Raw genomic sequence first — 20,825 nt, 5'->3', positions numbered from 1 at the left:
AGTGAGGTAGGTCCATGGTAGATATATGAAGAACCCATTGTGTTGTGTTATGGAAGTGAAATCAATTATGTTGAAAAGACACAAAAGAACGCAAGCAAATCTAATTTTTCCAAAACTACCCCTCATGGTTTAAGACCAGCATTTCCTGATCACTCAGAATATATATAGACAGCTACCACATTATCATTTTAGGGATTGTTCCATAGTGTTTGAATACATTTTATATATTTAGGAGAAATGGTAATAAATTGTGCTTTTTATGTGAGCTAGAGAGAATTTTGATGATTGGAAGATATAATAAGTTCTGAAATAAATAAAATGAATAAAAATATACTCCATAAAAGCAGAAGAGCAGCAGATGAGCAGCGCCTTTTATTACTCTCTGTTCTGTGTGGCCAGACTCAAAACTAGTGGTGTGTGCTGAAATGGTAAAAAGATCTAGCACCTAATGTCAGTTTCCAGTGGTCCAAAAGTACCCTTTGTTTCAAATCCATATGCTTGTTTGATATTCTACTATTTTTAGTTTCATCTATTCACAGTAGCACTGTAATTTGTCTCCTGTGTGGATTTTCATACAAGGATTAATGGCACGTTTCTATAAATTATATTAATTTAACTTATTTGCCTAACTGTTGTTCTGCAGCAAGTAGCACGAATGTTCCCAGATTCTTGGCTGTGTGGTCTTTGTTGCAGTTGGAAGCAGAAGAGAAACATCTGAAAAGCATTATTTGGATTATGCATGCTGGAGCACTAATCTTACCTTTAGGATCCGGTTCCTAAATCACAACTCTTCTTACCCTTTGTATTCCCTATTGTGACAGTGCTTCTAGTTATGCTTTTAGTAAGAGGATTCTTTTTATAATACCCAGTATAAATTAAAGTGACAAGTGGATCTAAACTGGAGACATAAGTCTTAAGTCATACGGGATCTTTCCCCCGTAATTAATAATGAAGGTAATTACATCTAGTGATACAAAATAGAAGATAAAGCCAATTTTGAGAGCTATGAAGTAGGTTTTATGGAGTGCCGTTCAGTTTAAGAATTAAGATTTGATGAGTTGAGTCTGCACTTATATATCATTTTGTTTTGAAAGGATTTTGATTGTTTTCTTTGTGGAAACACTTTTTCTTTCTCTCTCTGCTTCCAGAGTATGATATCATCCATTGTAAATAGCACATACTATGCCAATGTGTCAGCAACCAAGTGCCAGGAATTTGGGAGATGGTATAAAAAGTACAAGAAGATTAAAGGTAAATAAATTATAGCTACCATGCATTGCCATACCTCTGAACAGGTTTCAAATGCTTGAAATTTATTGTGAAATGATGAAGTGACCCAAAGGTGGGTTTGTATACAATATTATCAATATTTTTAAGATACAAAGACTTTCTTTGGTTTAAGCAGACAGTGTATGAACTTGAACAAATTCTTTAAATGTTTTGTCTCAAGGTAAAAAAAGAATACTTGAAAATGTTTTTGTATATATGCACTTAACTTAAAAAGAATCAAAGGAACTGCACAGCTTCAAGGCCGTTTAGTGGATCCCTTTCTCTTATAAAAGAAAAGGGGATGGTTTTCCCATTCCATTGGACTGTTGTGTAAGAGCATCTTCAATCATGCTGGAAAGCCTTTCCATATGGAATTCTCAGACTTTCCACTACAACCACTAAGTGGGCTTCCACTTTCTTAGCATTCAGTTTTTTAAAGCTCTCTCTCTCTTTCTTTCACTCTCTCTCTCTCTCTCTTTCTTTTTAGTTAGTAAGTATACAGTTAAATTGTTGAGTGCAGTGAAAGCAGAATGAGACCTTGATTTCATTCAAAAGGTCAAGGATCTAAGCCCGAATAATTTTATGGATAATTGTGTGTGTGTTCAAGAGATTCTGCCTGTTTGTAGCTGCTCAGAAGTGTGTGTGTGTCTGTATGTATATGCTTGAGGAGGAAGGGAAGGTGAAGGTATGTGTGAAATAAACAAAAGCTGCTCTAAAATGGCTCAAGTGGTGTTGATGCATCAGCTAAATGTGGGAGGTAAAACAATGAAAAAAAACCACAGGTATAATGTGCATGAAAAATAAACAGATATAGAACTTTATTATGGTCATCTAAAACCATCTCAAAGGATGATTTTGGCATTTTTAAAATTTCACATCTTCTCAATTTCTTATGATTTTAATTTCCCCTTCATAACAAAATGTTTAGAAATAAGAATTTATTTCATGTGTGAGATCAGTGATTGTTTGTAAACTTCAATCTCAATGCATTCCTTGAAATTTAAAGAAAAGGGGCCTAGGGATTTTGAGTCTGGTCAGCAAGATTACCAAGTTTTCAGGGTCAATCCAGTTGAGGCAGCAAAAAAGCAATTCTAATTTACTATTGTAAATGGGAAGTAGAAGAGGGTTTCAAAATTATTTTATTGGCATTGCAGTTGAACATGATCTGCTGTGTGAAATGTGTTTCTTATTTATGTACTAATGTCTCTTTTAATAAAGCAGTGGGAACTAACTGGTTCCTTCTTAATCAAAACCATGATTTCCTAAACATAAGCTATGTGATTCTGTTACAAGTTGCCACATATAGATCTCTTTGGTCAACCTTTTCCCCCTCCCACTCCATCGAAATAAACAAACAGTAAAATAATTATACATACTGGAAGATCAAAGTAAATATGACTAATGCACAGCAAAAATTTAAAAAACTCCCTGGAAGAAGAAAAGCATTAGGTTGCAGAACATATACTTAACATTTAAACAAATATAAGAAACCGAACAATCAATAATTTGATATCATTAGCAACAGATGGAAAAGCTTTATGCAAAGAGAACTTGAAATAAACATGCTCGCTGTATAGTTTGTGAAACCCATTACAAATGCAGCAGAACTATTTAGGCTTGAAATATTTTAAGGTTTTCACGCAGCTCATGGCTATGTGTCTTTACGCCATGTATATTTGATTTTTGGTGTTTGATTAGCTGCATCTGCATCTTCATGTAAAGTTCTAAAAAGAAGTTTGGGTACAGTTGTCTATGAAAAAGCCATGGGTTTGGAATTACTTGCTGAGCGAGATACACAGGAGAAATTGAATGTACACAATCTTGCCAATTTCAGTTGTAAGCCTCTTGTCCTTTTTTACCTTTCTTCCTTTCCTCTCTGTCTTATTTTTACCTTTTAGGTTGTGAGTTTGCAAGATGAGCTTGTGGTTGTTAGTTTTGTTCTTATTGTTATTATTATTATTATTGTACCTATAATAGTATTATGCTAACAACAGTCATTGCTGAATCCCTCTTGGGCTATGTGTGCCATGTAATTATGAGAATTTGTATAACCTTCCTCATGTATGCTTTTCTGTTCAGATGAAAAAAACAAGCCCATTGAAGCCTCACTTGTAAACAAATCTTTAGTCAACAGTCAGCTTAAACAACAGCTTTGGAAATAGCGTGATAGATACCCTTGTTCTTTTCCTGCCTTCTAATGTAATTCACCATTTACGACTGATCTCCAGGACAAAATAGGATGGGTGCAGTTCAGAAAGAGTACTATTTCTTTTATTTAGCTGTATGCTGCTCAATTTCAGTATACAGTTGACGACCATTCTCGCGGAGGTTCCATTCCCAGTCCCTGTGTGTGTGTCAGTGGAGTGCATATAAGCGATCCCAACCCAGTTATGCCCGACTATGCCCCTGTCACACCCTTTTCATGACATGTTGAGTGACATTTTTGGGTCACTTCCAGGTTCAGTGCAGGTTTGTGTGTGCACGATCACTTTTTAGACACGTGTTAATTGGTCTTTTCCTGTGTAAATAACGAGACAGCATTCCCCCCCTACACAGTGCCATGAGCAGTTTTGATAGGCAGTTAAATGGCTAAATATTTAAAGTGCAATTGTTAAAGCAGCCTGAACAAGTTAATATTAATATTAATATCTTCTGTACCTCTCCAGTATAGGGGAGATACTTTAGCATGCCTCAAAGTTTGCATATCTTTATTTCACACTAATAACTTCCACACCCATTTTATTAGTGCAGGGAAGAATAAGGTATCCAAGGCAGTTTGTTTCCTTGTAAAATTTGGGAGACATTACAAAGACGTATCTTAAGTGTATAAATCAGAAGTCCGTGGTCAGTTTTGGAGTAAGCATATAATAAAGGAGATGCCAACCCAAGTTGTTTCAGATGTGTGGAGAAAGTGAAGATTCTCTCTCTCTCTCTCTCTCTCTCTCTCTCTCTCTCTCTCTTTCTCATATCACTAAAACCTGTGGGCACCCAAGGAAGCTGAATGTTGGAAGATTCGGGACTGACAAAAGAAAGTGCCGTATTTTTTGCTCTATAAGACTCACCTTTTCCCTCCTAAAAAGTAAGGGGAAATGTGTGTGCGTCTTCTGGAGCAATGCAGGCTGCGCAGCTATCCCAGAAGCCAGAACAGTAATAGGGATCGCTGTGCAGCGATCCCTCTTGCTGTTCTGGCTTCTGAGATTCAGAATATTTTTTTTCTTGTTTTCCTCCTCCAAAAACTAGGTGCGTCTTATGGTCTGGTGCGTCTTATAGAGCGAACAATATGGTACTTCTTCACACTGCGCATAGCTCTCTAAATATGTTAAAGGAAATATAATCTGTCTCTCTGACTCAGTCTCTCTGCTGATCTTTGGCTGTTTGACTGTCCTCAACTTTTCAGTAGTTTTGCACATGTATCTGAATGTATTATTCAACTTTGAAAATGTATTTCCTAAAAGTAATGGGAGTTTTCCAGAGCAAATTCATACTGCTCTCCAATGTGCCCAAGTATTGCCTGCAGAATGGGGCATAGGTTCCTTGATATATCTGCTAACATTTTTGCAGCTGCTTCTCAAATATCAGAAATTATTTTCAAATGTTATCTTTTTTTATTGATCTTGAACTTTGATACTCATCACTGCTCCCCAACTTAGCTCAGTATTATGACATGCCTTGTGTTGTGCTCACCTTCTTTTTTCAAATAGTATACTTTGAGGGAAAATCTATGTCTTTAAGCTGTAGAAAGTTATTTAAATCCCAAATACTTTGGTGATCAGCAGTTTCTCTGGCCATCATCTTGCAGACGCAGGAAGGCTTCTAGATTGATTCATGTTCCATGTGCTACTGGAGTAGTCCATCAATGGAACTTGCCTGTAGAAGCTCCTGTGAACTACAGCTTGGCTCTGGATAATAAGATTTCTTGGATCATTAGCATGCATAGTGTTGTGATGACCTATTTTGCGCTAAATTTTTCACTTGCATGTAGTAGTCACAGGAGATCACTCCAGGAGTCACCCCGTGGCTGCCAAATGCTATGGTGGAACTAACCCTTTGGCCTTATCCGTCACAGATGTGCAAATACGGTTCTGTTGACCTGAGAGAGTAAATAGCAATAATGGAAGGTTGGGGTAAACATAAAGATAAATGTTGACTGGAAATGAGATTTTGAAATTACCCCCTTGCTCATAATTGGGTTAAGTGGGTTGTGATGAAAAGAAATAAGTAATTAAGATAATCACAGTTTTTAAATAAGTTACCACATGAAAAGCACCTCCCAGGCTATAGAGTGGTTCAGAGCCTAGTACCGGTAATTATGCAGTCTGTGTAGCAGCATACCCCAGACTGCAGCAAAACTGCCTCCTTGAGGCTGGTAGTGGTATTGTGACCTCATAAACCCATTACAGTGGTACCTCAGGTTAAGTACTTAATTTGTTCTGGAGGTCCGTTCTTAACCTGAAACTGTTCTTAACCTGAAGCACCACTTTAGCTAATGGGGCCTGTTCTCATCCTGAAGCAAAGTTCTTAACCCGAGGTACTATTTCTGGGTTAGCGGAGTCTGTAATCTGAAGCGTATGTAACCTGAAGCGTATGTAACCCGAGGTACCACTGTATACCAGTGGCCAAACACATACGGGTTCAAAACCTATAACCTGGACAGAACCTAAGGTATTGCCTTTTTCTATACCTATGTTATGTGGAACTTACAGCTTTATAAATGGTGCTATATAGCCACATTTTTATGTGGTTGATCAGTGGAGAAGTATTTCTTTGATAAAACATTCAATTGCAGATGTGGCAATTTCACTTCCTGTCTAATATGGCTCTGTTAAACCTTGCCACCATTGGTGGGTTGACTGTCCAAAGTCCACAGGTTTAAATATATGCCATGGTAGCAATGCAGAATATGATCTGGGCTATTAGAAAGTGACATAGTCTGCCAACAGGTTGGAAAACCTATTGGTAATGACATTTTCCATGCATTGGGGAAAGCTTTAAAAGGCTGGAAGTATGTTTCTGGTGCGGTGGTGCAAAAAAGGGCCCTGATAATGAGGGAAATGTATAGTACTGAATACTAGCCGGATAGTGTGTGTACCATTGCTTTAAGAGTTGGCAATGAAAAGGTTAATGGCCTAGCAACATTTCCATTTCAAAACGTTATTTTTATAGGGGTATATAACTTGGCTCAAAAGCTGGGTCTGTGTGGAAACTTGGCAAGAATAGCATCAACCAAGAAATGTATTTTCAGTTTTGCAAACTTTGAAATATATTTGGCTGCATTAATTAACAGATTTAGGTCTCTATTTTTAAAATTCTTAAATACTAATTAGTAAAGAAGGCCAATCTTTACATCGGGGCAAACTTTTCTTGATTTTTCAGCTGTATCAATGCAGGCATAATTTTGCTCTCTATATACTTTGTTGAAATAAAACAAAATATCAGGTGTTTAATTTTATAGTAGTTTTGATAGAACTAAAAAAAATGAAACAAAATAACCCTCTAAAGAAAATACCTCACTGTTCACAAGTACCCCATCAAATCTGGCTGTAATTCAGTAGAGGGCTTGAAAGTTTCTTAGAGCTAATTCGGATGTTACACATTAGCAGGGATTAAGATGCGAGAGCTACTTTCACTTTTGAATTCTTACTAAAAATGTTTTATCTAAAATACTGAGACGACAGGGTGTACGTTCCACATTTCACTTTGAATTGACTAACTCTGTGCTGTGTACAGTAGTTGGAATCTTGTGTGTATAGAATCCTGAACTATTCATATATTTCTGCATTTTTCTAGCTAAAAAAACCTTTTCCCAGTGAAGAAGATACTATTGAATATTTGGTGAAGTGGTCTACGTTATTAATTGGTTTAGTGATTTTTATTGGTGTATTGATTATATTCATATTTTGTGTTTCAAATTGTTTTAATACTATGAACCGCTTCAAGAGTTTATTGAGGAGTGTTAGGGTAGTTGAAGAAATAATAAAGCAACAGCAAGAAGTGGGGAAGACAGGAGAGCAGAAGTTTGCCATACTTTTCATTCCCATGTGATGCTGCTATGCATTGCTAATCTAACAGACATGTATGGGGATGACTGTATGTGACTGGATGTATATGCCCATGCAAATATGCATGGAAGTCATCTTGAGTGATTCTGATTGTTTCTGCACCATGCAGCTAGAGATGTGCATCCGCCCCCTTCCTGAAAACAGGGCTTGAGGGTGCACATTGCACTCTGGGGCACTGCATGTGATTTTTTCTGGTGTGTGTGTCTTTCCTAGCTGAGTCCCAGCCTTGCAGGAATACCGTGGTACCTCGGGTTACATACGCTTCAGGTTACATACGCTTCAGGTTACAGACTCCGCTAACCCAGAAATAGTGCTTCAGGTTAAGAACTTTGCTTCAGGATGAGAACAGAAATCGTGCTCCGGCGGCGCGGCAGCAGCGGGAGGCCCCATTAGCTAAAGTGGTGCTTCAGGTTAAGAACAGTTTCAGGTTAAGAACGGACCTCCGGAATGAATTAAGTACTTAACCCGAGGTACCACTGTTTGGCACAAACAGACTGAAGCAGGCAGTGACTCTTGTTCTGGAATTCAGTATTTTTTTGCTAATATCCTTTTCCTATAGTGTTTACTGCATGTAAAAGTTATGGAGGTAGACATTACTAATTTTATCTCAGCGTAGAATATTGTGGCATTAGCTGATTTGCATTAGACTGGTTGGAATTGCTGGTTGTATCAGGTTTTTCTTTTTAAAAATCCTATGTGTTCCACTCAAATTATGATATAATTATGTTATTTTATTTTTTTGAACAGTGGAACGAGTTGAAAGAGACAACCTCTCAGAATATTGTGTTCTTGGCCAGCGTCCCATGCACTTACCAAATATCAACCAGCTGGCAACCTTGGGCAAAACAAACGAACAGTCTCCTCACGGTCAAATTCACCACAGCACTCCGATCAGAAACCAAGTGCCAACTTTGCAGCCAATCATGAGCCCTGGTCTTCTTACGCCTCAACTCAGTCCACAACTTGTCAGGCAACAGATAGCAATGGCTCACTTGATAAACCAGCAGATTGCAGTAAGCCGGCTATTGGCTCATCAACACCCGCAGGCTATTAACCAACAGTTTCTAAACCATCCGCCCATCCCTAGAACAGTCAAACCAGAGCCAACAAATTCATCAGTGGAAGTCTCTCCAGATATCTACCAGCAAGTCAGGGATGAGTTGAAGAGGGCCAGTGTATCCCAAGCTGTCTTTGCAAGAGTGGCTTTCAATCGCACCCAGGTATCACATTTTTATTTAAATTTATTATTCCAGTCCAAAATTGGAACATGGTTACATTTTAACAAAGATTGGTTGCATGTCATTATAAGCTCATCTAGGAAATAATGTGTTCCCTTACAACAGTTGTTACACATAGGCTTTCAAAATTATCATTTTTTTTATTGAATACAAGGGTACATTTAACATCTCTAATTTCAATTCATAGAGTCCTTTCTACAGGTCAGTTACATTTGGGGTGAGACACTGCTGTCATTGGCCTTGTGAGGTTGTGGGGAGAGGGGGCGGGAAAAGGAGGGGGGATAATGATCTTTCATTCTTTTGCATAGTGTATTGCGGAGCATTTATGTTAGTATCACAAGGCTAGGCTCTTGAATGTTTACTTAAAGCCTGATCTAGATGATTTTGGGAGTGTAGGAAGAGAACCTCCAGATTTCCTACATCATTTCTCTCCAGCTAGGAGGAAAGGCATGGCAGTTATCCCAAAAGAATCTATCTGTGTACTTCTGTCCTTGTCTGTTTGGTTCTTAGTACAGACAACAAGAACTCAAGGACAGTCCTGATCTTCAACCAATATCTCCTCAGGCTGTAATAGTTTGCTTGCCTGCTTGCTGTTTTAAATTGTTAGATGTTTTGAGATACGTTAATTTTTCAGTACAGTACTTCATTTCCAAATAAACACGCTGTTATAAAATATTATGGCCAGGGTATGAGTAAATAAAGGGTGGACAAAGAGAAACCACTTTATCCTTTCCCCTCTGGCCCATTTCAGCTGAAAAATGTCCTTCCCAAACTGCTTTTTAAAGATGCATCGTTCCCATATATTTCCACTCGGCAATTTGAGGGAGGTGATTTGGAGCTCGCAGTGGGGAGCAGGGAAAACAATTAAAGAGCCTGTCTTGATGTGCCCTTCTTCTGCTCATACCCAATCTACCTAGTCTGCTAAAGAAAACAAAAGGTTAAAAAAAATCATGGAGGAAATAATCACAGAATTTTAGGGTTGAACTATATGTGACATGCATATGTGTGTTTAAAAAAAGTGACAGTTTTGTGAGGTGGCAATTTGCAATAGAGAACTGAAGAGGAAGGGAGGCACAATTCTTTCTGCTGCCTACTATTTCTCCATTCCAAATCATTATGCTCCTCCTTACCATGGGCTTCTTTGTATGGTTGTGGGAGCTGAAATGCGTCTTGAGCTATTTGTTTATTTGGAGATCTTTGGGTCAGTTCAGAATAAAGGTGGCAGACAGGAAAGTGTAAGTATGTATATTAGGGATGGCTAACCTATGGACCCTATCTGTGCCCCCCCCTTCCCACCTACACAAAGTCTTTTCTAACCTCCCAAGGTCGCCCTGCCAACAATTTGCTGCTCATAATATTCTTTTCATTGACTGATCCATGGTTCTGTGCCAGTGTGTTCACACATTGCCCAAAGGTGGCAAAAAGTTGTTGTCAGTGGTAGTAGCACCACATCATGTAAGTTGCCTGCCACTTTCTTAAACATGAATGCTTCCGTAGTGTAGTGCTTGAAAATCTTCAGCACTTCCTGTTGCTTTGTTTATGAGAACAATATTTGTTGCCTCTTCTCTGTGGGCCACGTCCCATTGCATACCGTGCAGTGGTGTCCAAACTTTGTTCAAAGAGGGCCAGATTTGATGAAGTGAAGGGCCGTGAGGGCTGACCAAAGGGCCAACCTAAGTTGTTGAGGTTTTTTTAGGATTTTACTGCAGGAAATAAACTGCCACAAGGGCCGGATTAGCCCCCTGAAACAGACTTTGGACATGCCTGGCCTCACATTGGCCAATAAAGTAAATGTGGCGGGAGAGGGTGCAGCACTGAGATGGGAAGAAGCCTATCTAGAGAGGCTGTTGCTGTTTGCCAGTACTTCTGAGTGAAAAATAGACAGCGGTGGTCCAGCACCATGAAAATCAATGAGTTAAAAGTGGGGTGTGGGAATGGCAGGTGACAGTGGAGACAGACAACATAGTGTCCTCCAGATGATGTTGAAACCACCGAGCCTAGGGCTTGCTGATCAGAAGGTCGGCGGTTCGAATCCCCGCAACGGGGTTAGCTCCCGTTGCTCGGTCCCTGCGCCTGCCAACCTAGCAGTTTGAAAACACGTCAAAGTGCAAGTAGATAAATAAGTACCGCTCTGGCGAGAAGGTAAACGGCGTTTCCGTGTGCTGCTCTGGTTCGCCAGAAGCGGCTTAGTCATGCTGGCCACATGACCCGGAAGCTGTACGCCGGCTCCCTCGGCCAATAAAGCGAGATGAGCGCGCAACCCCAGAGTTGGCCACGACTAGACCTAATGGTGAGGGGTACCTTTACCTTTAACTAGCATGAACAGTGGTCAGGGATGATGTGATTTGGTTACTTTTGATGTAATAATATATACTTCTATTATAAGGCAATGTACATGAAACACGTCCCAGCCTTGCAGTGCACTATATAAATGCTGTTATTTCATGGTGAAATAGCAATCTTATTTCAAAATACTTTATCCCTGAATAAATTGTGTGTCCATCCAACATTTATGTCTATATTTGTGTGCATGCATAAAAATGGCTGCAGTTCCAGGCAGTCATAGAACTGCATATCTCAGCTCCATCCTTGCACCTTGCAACATTGTAAGTGTAGGCCAGGAGTAGTAGCAAAGATGGCAATACTGTCTACTTTTAAAAAATCTCCTGGAGGTCTGCTCCACACACAGCACAGGCCAGTTGTCTGTTCTAGTGGATTAATGATTTTTTTTGGCACTACCATGCTGAAAATGCCATGTTATGTGGGAACTAATTAACGTTCGCAGCATACTTTTATTACTTCCTTTCTGCTATTAAATTTATAAGATGGCTACAGCCAGCAAAAACATTCACTTTGAATCAAAATGACTGAATTTTTCAGGTTAGCCTTGAGGATATCAAATAAAAATTATAGTGGAATGCATGAGTATTTCCTTTTTAAAATGCTGTTTTTAATTTGGAAAAGGATTTCATCCCTCTGGAACTCTAACCTGTTTTGTTTGTATATGTATATGTATGCTCAATATAATAAACATAGACAGTATTGACACAGTAAAATACTTTGAACTTGAGGAAGAGGTCAGCCGTAATATTGGCTTTGTAGTTTTTCTACTACTGTTAATGAATAAAACACTATATTTTAGCAAATTTGTTAAATTTGTAATGATAGTACCCAAGCCTACAGTGAAACAAACAAAAGCTATTCCCAGGGTCAAAAGCTTCTGGGTGAAATTTATTTATTTATTCACTTTATATCCCATCCTGCCTCCTGGAGGACCCCAGGCAAATTTTACTAGATAGTATGTGGAGTGCAGAACTGGGATTAGTGAAACAGTGAAATGTCAAATATTCGGAAGAGTGGTAAAACAAGCATTGCTACAATTTCCCCAAGAAAGTATGTATGCACTGTGCTGGTCCGTAACATTTAAAGTGGGTATCACCCTTCTTCTTGCTATGTGACTGAACTCTGTAACAATTAAACACTCCACCATCACATTGACATTAAGTGTTCAGTGACAGCTCAACATTTTTGGGTCCTGTTTCAGGTGTAACTTTGGTCAACTTACTTCAGTGCTGTTTCTCTCCCTTATTGTTTGGGTTCTTATTCCCTCTGTATTTATCTCATGAAATAATCTGAGGTGCAGGGGTTGACCTTTATTTGAGAGTTTACATGAGCTGGAAGGGCAATAACTTTCTAAATTGAGTTAATGAGCATGTGTATTATATATGCAAGGCCCCAGTTTCAATCATTGTTATTTCCAGATAAAAGCTTTCAGATGGCTGCCACAAACAAATTTGCTCACAGTGGGCTCGGTTCAGATGATCATTTCTCATCAGCCACTTTGATCCTCCCTTTGTGAAAATGAACAAATCGGGAAATCTTCCCATTAACTATGGTGAATGGCTTCAGAACAAGCCAGAATATGAAGCCATGCTTTGAAGTTGGCTTCATATCTTGGCTTGTTCTGAAGCTATTCAACATAATTTTAAAAAGCAAGGAACTATAGTTAATGCAGTCTTCCTAGTTTGTTCACTTGCTCAAAGGTGCGTTGTGTGCAGCCAAAAGCTTGTTCAGAGCTCTACTTATTAAGCCAGTTTATTTATTTCATAAAATTTATACACCACTTGGCTGAGGGGGTGGAGAGAGCCCCTCAAAGTGGTTTACAAAGAGAAAAGAAAAATAAGAGCCAAAAGAATGATAAAGACTCTCCTCCCTGGAAGAGAGGGGAGTGGTTGTGGGCGGGACCCCGAGCACCGCCCCTAGCAGGGGGCGTTAGCCCCCTGCCTTCTCTCACCTGGCTGGCGCCCACGCCCCCCCCGGCAGGCATCCAACCAGGTGCCTCTGAGGGGGCGTGTCCAGCAGCCTCTTGTGGTGGCGCCAGCCTCTCCTCGGCCTCATTCTCTCCTCGGTCTCATTCTCTCTCTTCGTCTGTGTCGAAGTGCTAGGTGTGGCCATCGCCTATGCCTTTGGGTATTCCGTTAAAGGAATCTGGCGGTCGTGTACTCTGTCCGATGCCTGCTTGGCGGGAGGCCATGGCACGACCCCTGGTGACATCAGGGGAGAGCCTATAGTTGGATTAGCATCAACAGGCTCCACCTACTGGTGAATAAACCCCCTTGTTTTAGACATCCAATGCCTAAGCCAATACCTTTTCACTGCTGTAATCAATAAAGTTGTGGCCTTTTCTTGCCCATTAACCTTATATCACATGTCCTTGTGTATTTATTTTACATCGCGGGGGTCGGGTCCTCGAACCACAACCTAAACAGCTGATATTTGTATCAATGTGGGTAGCGTGCCTAGAAGATGGGAACTTGAGGTAACAGTATACCTGTGGTAAAGTTGCAGAGAACTCCATATATGCCATATTCAGTTTGAGACCTTGATAGATTGTTAGAATATGATGTTTGCAGATGCAGTATTTAACAGGAGGAGAGGAATTGTGATAGGAATATAGGTTGGGGAATAAATATGGCCGCTGGAGCCATGGGAATTAACAATCATATCTAGAGAGAAGGATGAAAAGTAAGGAGCAAAGGCTAATTTGCAAACTCACCCTACTTATATCTCTGACAAGTAAATTAAATTAAATTAAATACTCTGACAAGTATTAAATTTTACCTTCAAAATACATATTTATTTATTTAAAAAAAACATTTCAGTAAACTAGCTAATAGAATTTATTAATCCCTAAATGATGGACTAGTATTTAATCCTTATATAGTGAGTGGTGTGTTGTACATTAACCTGCAATTAAGTCCAGCTTCATAAAATATGTACTGTGGGGCTTGTTTAATAGATAAACTATTCTCTAATTTATTTTAAAGTCCAATGACCTACATACTTGGAGGCTGAAAAACCCCTTTTACTAACATTATTTCTCCCTTGAGAACTTCCATCCAAGTAAATCTGTTAAATGAAGTAGAGGAAGCTTTGATCCAAACTAGGCTAAATCCATTGGAACAAATTGCTGACACACATGTGTATTGGGGAAAGGGAGAAATCTCAAAATGAATCTTGAAATGTGGTTAGATCTCACCCTAGATGTAGTGTGGGGACCTTGTCTATAGTGTTTCCCCTTCCCCTTGTTCACGGACAATATAAGGAGGGATGTAGCCAGTTTCTGGATACTTTGGTATTGTAACTATATCAGAAGGACCTGCCCACTTCCTCACAAATCTGCCCAAATACTAGGTGACTGGAGAAAAGGTCATCGCAGTTGTAGTACTCTAGGGAGTCTTGTTGGATGCCAAATCTCCTCCTTTTTTTGGCACCTGGGGATGGCATTAAAAACAGCAATGGCTCTGTTATACATTAGATCTGTTTTTATAGCTGCTGTACTTTTATCTTGCCCTGCTGCTTTTAGTAATATTCTCTACTGTTGGTATGCATTTATTCTTGTTCGTAAACTGCTCAGGGAGTTGTACAATGGGATATATATATATTTTCTAAATAAGTCCACTGAGCTTACAAACTAAATAGTTCTTTGTATTAATCTAATTCAAGTTGCCTTGGGAGATCATTTGAAGGCAGAGTTTTAATTTTGTAAATAAATAAATAAATAAAAATTTTGGGGGAGCTTTGCTCTCGTTACTTATTAATGGAATTTCAGAGAACTGATAAAATTACTACTACTCAAAATTGCTTTCTGTTGCTTCCCCATTTCAGCTTTCTACTGAACTCACTATGTTGTTCAACAGTGGTTGGATTTCTCAGCTCCTCTTCTGGCACTTAACATTTCCCACCTCAAAAGGCTGTACTAATGATGTCATCCAGGAACTGGGCTCACATTGCATCCAGAACAAAATGTTCCCTTAGTTTAATGAGTAGGGAAACCCCACATACTTTAAGAAAGGTTTGTGTACAAGATAAGCTTTCCCCTTCATGGCCAATGGCAGTACCCAGTATGGTGAGGCAGCTACTGCTGCTGACAGCCCAATATTGGGGGTGGGGGGCTGGTTCTTGAGCAGGACTGACACTTGCTCCCCAGCTTGGATTTATCATGTGGCGGCAGCAGGCAATGTTCTGCTGTGAGGAAATGGTACCCTGGACAGCTCCATAGAAGATTGAGGCTGAAGACTTCATGAGAGTGGAGCTCAAGTGTTGCTTCAGCAAGAGTCAGTGTCAGGCTGAGCCTTAAATAGGAGCTGCAGCTAGATCTACCATCAGTGAGAGGAGCCTCTTCCCTTAAAGGAAGTGGCAGCTTGTTCTAGCAGTTGTTTACTCAGTGTCAGAGGAGGACAGCATCACGTACTTGGGCTGGAGGGGTACTGGCACCACAGGGTTTTCTTGCAGACATGAGTGTGTGTTTTACTTGTATCTGTTTAACCCTAAGCTGTAAGCTGTCTTGGGTCCTGCACTGGGAGAAATGCAGGATATAAACAAAGAAGTGATTCTGGTTGGCTAGGTGCCCTATGGGCACGTTCCTCTCCCAGTCTGAATCCCCAGCCTTATCCCCTGAAGAAAGGGAGTGTGAACCTAAGGTCATGATAGGCAGAAAGCTGCTAAGTTGATGTTCCCTGGAGTGACATTATGTCGGTTCATTGTGGGAGTGTGTAAATGACACGTGGATTGCAAGTCATGACAATGCTGCTGTCACCACTGCAGTTTTGAGAAATAAGCCTAGCTATTCACGTGCCAGTTTATTGCACTTGAACTCTGAGATCCACCAACCAGAGCAAAAGACATACCTTTTGTATTATTCTTTGTCCAAGGATTGGCTCTACATTACAGAACAAAACCAGGTCTTTCCACACAAAAATCCACTCATAATTATCCTACTTCCTTTATTTCACCACTATAACATCTTGTTGTTACATTGTGAAATAATTGGGAGCCAGGAATCCTAGATGTCCTGGGTGATCTACCCAGAGATCTACCAGTAGATCACAATTGGAGTGTGCCAGAAATTGCTATATCAGGTTAAAAAAGCTTGTTTAGAAAATCATCATAACACAAGTAAAATTTATGTGTGAACGAATCCTTATAGTGGAAATACTTCCTTTTTTGCAACAACATAATATTTTTGCTGAATACTTCCCCCCCAAATATCTATTGTAGAAACAAGGAATGGTTTGGCTTTTCTAATACACAATAAAACCCAGAGAGTGGAATATTTATTGAAATCTTTGGATGCATAAGCACTGCTTTCTGTGATGTCAAGAAACTGAGCATATTTCTCCTTCCAAACTTTTTAGTGAAAGTATTTGTGCTCCCACTTGAGGCTTCAGCTATAAACTGAGGACTAGCCCATTTTGTGGGCACCAGCAGGGTGATATGTTCTTGCTCCAGGGATACAATTTATCAAGCCTCTCTATATATTTTAGTGTTCGGGTTTTTTTAAAGGACTTCCCTTTTTGTGAAATTGGGCCCGGTAGCCAGATTTCCTTAACTAGTTGGATGATTAGCAATACTTGTTTTATAGAACAAACACAGAAAATGGGAATATCTATGGAGCTAAAGATTTTTCTTATTGATAAAACTTGTCTTTTGCTTATATAGGTGGAATAGATATTGGCCATCAGAATGGATAATTGTTGAAAGCATTATCTTTTAAGATCCTCACTTTATTTCCAGTTGCTTTGTGACATGCAAGAATTTTAATTAGCAGCTGTCACCCACTTATTGTTTGTTACAGTATATCTTTCCTCCCCATTGAAATTTGAATGGAAACACATTTTAAAATCTGACAATGAGAAAGATACATTTTTCTGGATCTGTAGGCTGGTTTCAGCTTGTGGGCTCTAAATCACTTGTGAGGTGCTCTTGTGTGCCTGTCATCTCTTTTCAAAAGAATCACAACAATGGCAGCATCCATGTAACAAAATGTAAGTCTGTAGCCTTGATTAGAGAAGATTAGAAGAGAAGATTAGAAATATGAGGGCAAGGTATAAAATAACTGGACGCAAGAAATATTGCAAAAAGAGGTTTTTTAAATATTGTGAATATAAATATATTTTTTTTCAAAGTAAAGGTCACTTTCTATACATTTCATAATAAGAATGTATGAATATGAATCTCTGAATTGTTGGGTCGGGAAGAAACTAGCACAGCACTTTTTTTGATTATTTCCTTTGCAATAGATATGTGGAGAATAAATTGATCATGTAAAATTATGTATTGTGCCATCTTGATGAAAGCTGGTTAGTTTTTGCATTGCATGCTAAAGTTGAAGTGATATAGTGGATTCATATTGTATACAAAGGGAAGATGCCATTGGGCAAAAAGGGTAAAAAGGCTAGTGATTTGGTTAGAAATGTCTTTTTTTTCTAGCTCATTGGAAGCCAAATATTATCTGACCTTTGTCTTGTCTGCTTGAAGAAGGGCAAGATAACATTTTCTTTTTTCTGTATTTATTAGGGGTATGAATCTGCTCTGTATGAACCCTGGCTCATGAGCAGAGGGGCAGGGGATCTGTGCCTTGTCAGAGTGAAGCAGAGCTCCTATGAGGTCTGACAGGGCAGATCGGAGACCACACAGCACACCTCATTGCACTTTGTGACTTAGGCATAAAACAACAAGACTGCAGAAAGTACATACAATATTATGCCTTAGCATGGAAAAACTATGTCTCATTCTCTAACTGTAAGGAAAATGCAAGGATGGAGTGGATGAAGGGTGTAGCTTTGCAGAAGCAAAACTCAGAGTGCATAAAGGAAACATCGGAGTGGGGACAAAAAAACCTCCTTTGTGACTGACACATCTTGTTTTCAATCAAAGGGAAAGATTTCCCATGGCTCTGTAATCACAGTGATTTGGGAGTGGGATAAAGAAATATAAACAAAACCACATGCAGGAAAGTAAATCCCGTTTTTATTATACGCCCCCACCTGCTCAAAATCAGTTTTAAAGGTGCATAGCAAAAAGTCCGTGGACCCATTTGTGTGCAGTTTGCCACGTTTGCTACACAGGGGCACCATTCTCTTGTCTGAAATTTTCAGACCAATTCCCCACAAAATACTAAGTGAGCTTAAGTGAGCTTAAGTGATTCCTTTTTTATATTCCCCCAACTGCAACAGCTGTCTTTGTAGGAAAACTACTGTGGCCACCCTTCTGAAATTTGGTAGGGTTCAAGCCTTCAGAAAAGGTGATTATTACTGCATCCTCCCCCCAAATCTCTTTCCTCAAGGTAAAATACACTGTTCTGGGAGTTCTCCCTACCTGCTGAGCCAATTTTGAGGGTGTGTAGGGGGAGGAGCGGGGGAGAAGCCCCATTGCACAACCCGAAGCTCTCACGCAGGACATGGGCTGATGGGACTCATTAGGTGAACCTTGCGAAAGGTGTCAGGTCCACTACCCTCTGGCTGTATTTGCCTGTAATTTGGTGGGCTTAATCCAAATTGGAGGGACTGCCATGCCTGCAAAATCCATCCATTTCTAAATTTACAGCCATTATTTTTATTCCCTGTAACAGTGATTGTTAGGGAACAGAGCTTTGTTTTTAACAAATCGGCTTCAGACTCAAAACATGAATTGAATCAAACAGACCACAGAGTGACTCGGAACAGATTGGACTGCTTCCTAAAGTGACAGATATAAACCCAATTTGTAGCTGCTTTACACCTCTAGTATTTTTTAAAATAAAAATGTACACCATAGTTATTGTTCATATGTCTCTTAACATTAGTTACAAAAGCCATTTTCTGAAGCTAATTTTGTGCAATTTTCTGATTGCCTGAATTTTTTTTCATGCTGAGTGCTTTATGGCACAAGGGGGGTGGGTGGGAAGGGTGTATGAATTCAATAGGACTTATTCTCAGGAAATTGGAGATAGGATAGCAGCCTTTTAAGTTGTTAGAATTAAAAGACTTAAATTAAGTCTTAAATTAAAAGGACCCCTGGACAGTTAAGCCTTCTGAACATGGCCTTCTGCTTTCCTCCCAGCTCATAAATGTATTCTGGTTCTTGGAAGCAAATGTGTTGCAAGAATTTTGGATATATGTTGCTTCCTTTGCGACGTCGTTCAAAACGGTCTACTTTATTAAATACAATACTTAGCAGTTGCATGTGGTTTATTTTGCTCTTTCCTCACAATTCCCCTGAGCTCCACAAGCACACACTGCCCTTCCTAAAAAGAGATACTGTAATAAAAAGAGACTTTATTAAGCTAATGTAATAGCAGCATTTTCTTTGAGGAGTAAAACATTTCATTTTTAATAATAAAAATTGAATTCCCATCATTGCACACTGTATACATTTTATTCAAATCAGCCTGAATGCTGCCGTTCCAAGGCTAAGGAGAGATCTCCTGAGATATATATACGTTAAGCATTAGTTAAATTAGTTTTAAGATTCAGACTCAAACCAATATGTGATAATGAATTAAAGTTTAAAGTAATACCAGTATTGAAAATGAGGACATGTTGCGAGACATAATGGTCATAATAGTAACTCCATAGCAGTTACAGAATTATCTCTTTTATTATATAAGATCAGAGACTAGTCCTTTAAATATGGGTGTTGTGAAAATGTCAGTGAGCTAGACACGAGTGTTTTCTATAGCTAAATGCTAACATCTTAATTGTGTTGAATGTATTGAATGTATTGAATTGTGTTGAATGTATTGAAAAACCTGAAACCCAGCATTTTTGTCACATATCCAAACAGACCTGAAAACATAGAAATCCAAAATGGAAAATAAGAGAAATGATCTTGCTGAATCTCCACCTCCACTGAAACTTCAAATGGTGTTTCTTTATTTGATTCTAAATGATGAGATTTTTCAGTAAATCATCTTTGCATTTCCTGTTCACAAGACTAGGAGTGTCTTATTTTTGAATGTAATTGAATCCCTATTTTGATATTAGCCCTGGGACAGTACTGGGGGACTGCAGTTAGCTCTTCACATGTTACAGCAACACCATGAAAGTAGTGGTCAAAGGCCAGCATCCTAAATTATTTGGTGTCATCAGTAAACTTGGCCACCTTGTCGCTTGCCCCCCACTCTAGATCATTTATGAACAACTTGAAAATTACTGGTCCTAAATCAATTCATTTGAAACCCCACTGATTACATCACCCAGTTGCAAGAACTGTCAGCTTATTCCTACTCTCTTCTTATTGTTCTTTAACCAGCTACCAATCTATGAGGGGACTTCTAAGTTCGCTCCTGCGTTTTGGGTGAGGGTCTGTGTCATAAGCTTTTTGGAAAGTCCAGTATACAATGTCTACCAGATCAATCCACATGGCACTCTCAAAGAACACTAAGCAATTAGTGAGACAGGACTTACTCTTGCAGAAGCCATGCTGATTCTTTCTCAGCAAGCCTTATCCTTCTGTATGCATGACAATTTTATCGTTGTTACTTTCCACCAATTTCCCTGGAACAGACAGTTTTCTGTCTCCCTTCTTGATCCCTTTAAAAATTTATGGTATATTGGCTGCTTTTCAGTCTTCAGGTACAGACTGATTTTAGGGACAAGTTGCATATTTTTATTCCAAAGGCCATCAATTTCAAGTTCCAAGTGCTTCAAGAACTGTTGAGGGGATACCAGTTGGATCTCATGATTTGTTCATTTTTAATTTGTCAGTAAGACTTAAATCGTTATCTCCTGTCACAGCTATTTGCCTCAGTTCTTCACGTTCCCTTCTTGAAAATGTTGGTCTCCATGTGGTTGTGAGCAGCTGCTGCAACAGTGATGTGGGATGAGCCCATGAAAAATCAGCTCCCACAATTCTGCTGTAATGTGTAAATTTATGCCATTAATGGTTCGATTGTGAGAACATTCTCTGTAACAACTGAAAGTGATAATATAAACTT

General features: G+C 39.2%; 2 protein-coding genes across 3 annotated transcripts in view; both read left to right on the top strand.

Moving 5' to 3' along the window:
• FTCDNL1 (formiminotransferase cyclodeaminase N-terminal like) overlaps positions 1–20,825 on the top strand; it is a 454,166-nt gene that overhangs the window by 226,323 nt on the left and 207,018 nt on the right. The window lies entirely within an intron of this gene.
• Positions 1–20,825, top strand: part of SATB2 (SATB homeobox 2) — a 122,558-nt gene that overhangs the window by 55,355 nt on the left and 46,378 nt on the right. For both annotated transcript variants that reach the window (XM_081016779.1, XM_081016778.1), the window contains exons 6-7: positions 1,149–1,251; positions 8,076–8,548. In XM_081016779.1, the coding sequence (XP_080872905.1) occupies positions 1,149–1,251; positions 8,076–8,548 (576 nt within the window). The remainder of the gene's footprint in view (positions 1–1,148; positions 1,252–8,075; positions 8,549–20,825) is intronic.

This window comes from Podarcis pityusensis (genome assembly GCF_964106645.2).
Source record: "Podarcis pityusensis genome assembly, chromosome: 1".
NCBI lineage: Eukaryota > Metazoa > Chordata > Lepidosauria > Squamata > Lacertidae > Podarcis > Podarcis pityusensis.
Note: the sequence above shows the minus strand (reverse complement) of the source record. Positions and strands in the feature narration are given on the sequence as shown.